This window comes from Myotis brandtii, unplaced genomic scaffold (genome assembly GCF_000412655.1).
Source record: "Myotis brandtii unplaced genomic scaffold, ASM41265v1 scaffold720, whole genome shotgun sequence".
NCBI classification, from domain to species: Eukaryota; Metazoa; Chordata; class Mammalia; order Chiroptera; family Vespertilionidae; genus Myotis; species Myotis brandtii.
In genome coordinates this window covers 98,207-104,090 of record NW_005370839.1, presented here as the reverse complement: position 1 = coordinate 104,090, position 5,884 = coordinate 98,207, and the positions used below count along the sequence as shown (strand labels likewise).

Sequence of the window (5,884 nt, the reverse complement as noted above, 5' to 3'; positions counted from 1 at the left end):
GAGCCCTGACCACTCCACCCCAGAGCCCAGCGCACAGCCCTCAGGGGGCACAGCCCTCAGGGGGCACAGCCCTCGGGGGGCCGCTTCCGCTGAGCACCCAGGAGGTGGCAGAGCTCCCTCACCCCCTTGCCCGGGAGGAAGCACACCCTCCCAGCAACGCCAGAGCCCTCTGCTCCCTACAGACCCCTCGGCCTCCCAGGGGTGCAGCCTGACCAGCCGCCTGGATTGAGACACGGGTCCTCCACCCCGTCAGCCCGTCAGCGTGCTCCTGAGGCTCACGCGCTCGGGACAGGGCAGGCAGCCACTGCTGCTGTCGGCACTTTCTGACGTGATTAATTACGGGCCTTCGGTGCCTGCACCGCAACTCCAGTCACTGACACCCTCGTCACTGACACCCGGGGAAATACCACCCACGAAAGGGGAGACAGCAGCAAGCACAGGGCGCTCCCCAAACCCGGGACCTGGGCTAGTATCTCACTCGCGCTCAATCCTCACTGCGCTTTGGGGAAACCCTGCTGGGGGCTCCTGTCACAGGGAAACTGAGGCACAGAGCGCCCCATGACTGGCCCGAAGGCCGGAAAGCAAGGAAGCGGAGGAACCCGAACATGAGCCTTGCCCCGTCAGGGAGCTCGGGGGGCAGCAGGCCACTCCCCAGCCCAGGCAGAGCCCAGGGCCACTAACGCCAATGCTATTACCTCCTCTGGGTTTACCTCTTCGACGGCAAAAAATCAGAAATGAATCAAAAAGCCGAAGCAGGAGGGGAGGGTCAGGCCGGGGCCGTCAGCACCCGGGGACTCTGACTCTGTGCCTGAGACCGTGGCTGAGACGGGGCCGGACCTGCCCAGCCTCCTGCCGAAGTGCTGGCACCAACCCAGCCACTCCCAGCACCATAGACCAGCCTGTCCAAGGGGAGGAGCAGAGCACCCTGGGAGCTGGGACCTCAGACGGAGCAGTCCCCACAGGGCGGGCACCTGGGTCCCATTCAGTCTACAGCTCAATGCTCGCCACAGCCTACCAGTGCGACAGGGGTAAACTGAGGCACCAGAGAGAGTGCTGGCCTGAGTTCACACAGGCAGGAAGGGGCCTCCAGGAGCCACTCACCCGACTCCACAGCGAACTAAGGGCTTTCCCAACAGCGGAGGACGTGGACAGAGGTTACATCACCGGCCGGTGAGGCCGAGCCGGGTGAACCCCAGACGTCCGGCCCAGGCCGGTACCTGCAGTGCCACGTACCTCAGGGAAGTGAGGGCGCTGCGGGCACCCCAGACAGGCCCCTGGGTTCAGGTGGGGACTGCAGAGCTAAGTGAGGCTCCGAGCCTCAGAGGGAGAAGGTGGCACCTAGCACAGAGGGTGCATGGAGGGGACGATCCGCACAAACTGTGTCCTTCACACAGGGCCTGAGGGGCCCGGCCCCGGAGGCCCTTCGTGGCCACTGGGCTCTGACGCAGGGAGAGTGACCTCTCACGGTCCCATGGCCAGGAAAGGGCAATGCCGACTGGGAACCTGGGCTGGTCTCAGCGCCAAAACCAAGCCCCCGACATCTGCCACAACCTCTGACATAAGGCACAGCCTCCAAGCGCGCCTGCGGCTGCCCCTCCACCTGCTCCCTGCCACCTCCCCGAAGGCCGCACGGACCCGACAACCAAGCAGTCTTGTCCGTGCCAGTGTCCTCTGCCTTCTGCCTCGGCCGGACCACGGCTGCCTGGTGACCGCGGGTCTGGCACAGAAAACCTTGCCCAGGAAGGGCGGGGCGGAGCCCACAGGCAGGCGCCCCCTGAGGCAGAGTGGGACTCGGCCCTGACCTGCAGGGGGAGCCTGGCAGTGGGCGGGAGTTCACAGCCAAGGGAATTCACCCACCAAAGGTCACGTGCTCCCGGCCCGCACACACTCGGGCTCTCCCTGCCCCTGTCCACGTCTTATCTAACAGGCTCACAGGACACCGCCAGCACTGGGTGGGGCCGGCTTCAGGGGAACGCGTTTAAGGGTCGCCGCCCCCATGACGCGCGTCTGGCTGCAGGTCCGTGCCCATCTGCAGAGATGAGGAAGCTGCCTCCCAGGGTCCTGACTTTCCCATCGGGAACGACTGGGGCCCTAGCTGGGTGGGATAGAGCGTCGGCCTGCGGACTGAAGGGTCCCAAGTTCAATTCCTGGCAAGGGCACGTGCCAGGTTTGCAGGCTTGATCCCCAGTGGGGGGCGTGCGGGAGGCAGCCGATCAATGATTCTCTCTCATCATCTCTCTCTCCCCCTCTCTGAAATCAATAAAGATATACTTTAAAAAAAGAACGCCTGCTGAGTTTTAGGAAATGCTTTTCCCTTCAGTCATAAAACTGACTTTTTAAAATGGAGAACAGAAAACCCAATCACTAGCCTTATTACAGAAAGAGTAGGACCAGAGGATGCTCAGCCTGCAGGCAGAGTCCCGCTCCAGCCAGCCCCCCGGTGGGCGGGGCCAAGGCGTGGGGCCCAAACCGCCCAAAGAGCAGCTCGGTGGCTGCCTGAGTGCTGCTCAGGCTCCGTGCGGCCACCTCCAGGCAAGGACCTGGGACACAGGCGTCTCCATCCGCACAGGGAACCGGCGAGCAGACGCCCAGCCTGGCCCTGGAGCCAGTCGGCAGTGCCCGAGCCCCGCCAGCCTGTGCAACGGCTCCTGCTCCCACTGCCCAAGGGCCGGCTGGTGAGTATTTCCAGCTTGTGGGCCGGCCGGGGGTCTGTTATCACCCAGGTTGGCCACTGCAGGGTAAGAGCTGTGTAAACCGTGGGCAATGCGTAGGCACAGCTGGGTGCCAGTAAATATTTACTGTTTTAAAGTATATATATTTTTATTTTAGAGAGGGGGAAGGGAGTGAAACATCAATGATGAGAATCATTGACTGGCTGCCCTCTGCACGCCCCACACTGGAGATGGAGCCTGCAACCCGATATGCCGACCGGGAATCGGACCATGACCTCCTGGTTCATAGGTTGCCACTCAACCACTGAGCCACGCCGGCCAGGCAAGTGCCAATAAACATCTAGAAGGCAGGCGGGGCCCACACTGGCCCTGGGTGTCACTGGCCGACCCTACTACAGGGCTGTCACAAAGGCCACCAGGCAACCCAAAGCACCACACCAAGAAGTGCCTGGCACAGGAGCTGGGGGGGGGGGGGCTCCCCAATGATAACTGTGCAGGACACATGGGTTTCCGGGGAAGAGCCTACCTGGGAGCGGCTCCCAGACACTGATACTTAGAGGTCAGTGTGCGTTACACCTCAGTTTCCAAAATGTCAGAGATGCAACGAATCTACCCAAACCGCTGTGGGGGAGCCCTGGGGACGAGCGGGCACCCAGCCCGAGGTGCTGCCCTCTGGAACCCCACGTCGCCACCACTCTGCCAAGTGAAGAGCTGCCCAGTTTCTAAAAGGCGTCCTCCGGAGCCACGCCCCAGCGGGCAGACCCCCTGCCCCAACCCCCACGCAGAGCACCTGTCAGCCCACCTCTGGGCAACGACTCAGGCGGCCTGAGGCCCCGCCCCCGCGCAGCGGCATGGCCCCTCCCACCCCAGGCCTGGGTCCTAACTTACACCCCGCCTGTCGGCAAGTCCTGCCCGATTTCGACAGCCTGCCCTGCGGCAAGTCCTGCCCGATTTCGAAAGCCTGCGAGCTCACTTCATGGCGTATAAATACGGCACGAAACCTCACTGTCCAGGCCTGGGAAGGTCAGGGCGGGTGGCATGGCCGCTCAGAAGGTGTGGTCGCTGCTGCTAACCACAGCGCAGAGTAGAACCTTCCAGAGAGCGGACAGCCTGCGCAGCCTAAACATCTCCTCTGGCCCTGCCCACACGGAGGGGTGCTGGCCCAGGCCTGCTGCCACCTCCCGGCTGATGGTGCACTCGCTGCGGGTCAGGGGGGGACGGGGTGGGACGGGGTGGGACGTGGGGTTCCCGCACCAGAGTCCACGGAACAGAGACAAAACTGGGGGAACACCTGGTGGTGGGCCCCAGGACCCACACTAGCTTCCCCTGTAACCAAGTAAGCAGCTCAAACTGGCCGAATCCTGTTTCCAAGATACCGCGATGTCCTTGTAAGTCTTACATGTCACACGGCCCAGCATGCACACAGAACTGACCTCCAGGGACACCCAGAGCCAGAGCGGGCTGACGGACTCCATCCCCTGGACCTTCCCCACGGAAGGGGCTGCTGTGGGAAGACCGCCGCTCGCCAGCCCGCCCTTCCTCACCCTTCAGCCCACCGCACCCTCCCAGGGAGGCCGGTTTGAGCCTGGCCTCCTGTCCTCCTGCCTGCTGGCCTCACAACAAAGCCTTTCCTCCGAAAAGCTGGCCTCGTGGATCTTAGGGGTGGAAGGCTCTGAGGGGAACTGTGACAGAATAGTAAAAGCCAGGAAAATACCAGAACCGACAGAACAGGGAAACTGAGGCAGGTGTTAAAAAGCAGTTTGTGTCCACCTAGCAAATCCGATCTTCCCTAAACCAAGGCCACTGGAGAGGAAATGGTTTGCAAGTCTCCCCAACCAGAGGGTAAGTAGCTGAAGCCCCCGCACTCAGGGAGGCAGAGACCGGAAGTCCAATGAAGTGCCATGAAGAGAATGAGCTCGTTTTGGTCCATCAGCACGAAGCTGGTGAACATCCTATCGATCCGCCCGGAAGACCGCCCCTCAGCAGCAGGTCTAAAAGCCCCTGAAAGTGACGCCCCGTGCACTCTCCCTCCAGGAGCCCAACGTGCCATTCCTTCCCCGCTCGCCCCTCCCACCATAGCCCTGACCTCCAGGGGACCCCATGAGACTTCACCGGGGGAGCCACGGGCAGTGGCAGCACCTCCCGGGCTGACCCCTGAACCCCCCTTTTCTCGGAGGCCGCCCAGCCCCGGCTCTCCTGCTGCTTCCTCCACGCCCCTCCTTGCTGCAGGCTCCTAAGTCTGTCTGCTGTGGTCAGTAACGTCCTGCTTGCTCTCCTGCACTTGGTCTCGATGGAAACCTTCCCCTCAAGGGGACAAGAACCGAGGCTGTGTCTGCCCAGTGGACCTTTGTGGTTTAAACCACATCAGCCGGAGCTCAGGGCCCCGAGTCTCCGATGGCCCGCTCCTCGCGGTGTATACCTTCAACAAACCCCACTTTGCTTTACGTTAAAAAAAAAAGCACAAAACCCACGATGTCCTGAACTGTCTTCTCTGGGTGTGGGCCTGAGCCCCTGGGCAGTAACCGACTGCGCACGCACGCACGCACACGCACGTGCACACACACTTGCACGGCCCCCGGGCCCCGAGCCGGGGCCATTTTTTTCCCACACTGGCTGGGTCCTGGCCCCGCCACCAACAAGCTGTGCTGTGCATCCCCAAGCGGACAGCTCACCCGCTGGCCCCGTGCCACCTCTGCCAAGGGGGGAGGCCCCCAGCTCCAAAGGTCTGGGGGATGGAGGAGACGCGCCCAGAGCACTCACTCTGCTTCCCAAGCAGCCAGCCGGGCTGGGACAGGCGGGCCGGGCCCCCACTCACCAGGCACGTAGACAGAGGGGTTCTCCGACATGCCGGGCAGGGGCTGGTAGTCGTGAGGCCTGCGGATCTTCAGCGACTGGCCCTGGAAGATGATGCCGTCGAAGGCCATGGCCTGGGTGGTCTCGTCCACTGAGCGGAACTGAAGGAAACAGACCGGGTGGAGGGGCAGGCGTGAGCCGTCAGGGAGCAGCGGCAGGAGCCCTGCGCAAACCGGCGACTCGCCCCTCCCCGCTCACCTCCAAGAAGGCAAAGTTCTTGTCCTGGTTGATCTGCACAGCCAGGACGGGGTTGCCCGGGGCCTGCGTCAGCCCACCCAGGCGCATCTGGGCGTTGAAGAAGTCCATCATGGCCTCCTGCAGAGGGAAGAGGAGACAGGGAGGGGCGGGGAAGGGGGTGG

At 63.0% G+C, this 5,884-nt stretch overlaps 1 protein-coding gene across 3 annotated transcripts in view; it reads right to left on the bottom strand.

Annotated features, from left to right (window-relative positions):
- LOC102260177 (splicing factor U2AF 65 kDa subunit) overlaps nt 1–5,884 on the bottom strand; it is a 20,999-nt gene that overhangs the window by 12,469 nt on the left and 2,646 nt on the right. For all 3 annotated transcript variants that reach the window (XM_014530127.1, XM_014530129.1, XM_014530128.1), the window contains exons 4-5: nt 5,724–5,840; nt 5,488–5,626 (exon numbers count right to left, since the gene is read on the bottom strand). In XM_014530127.1, the coding sequence (XP_014385613.1) occupies nt 5,488–5,626; nt 5,724–5,840 (256 nt within the window). The remainder of the gene's footprint in view (nt 1–5,487; nt 5,627–5,723; nt 5,841–5,884) is intronic.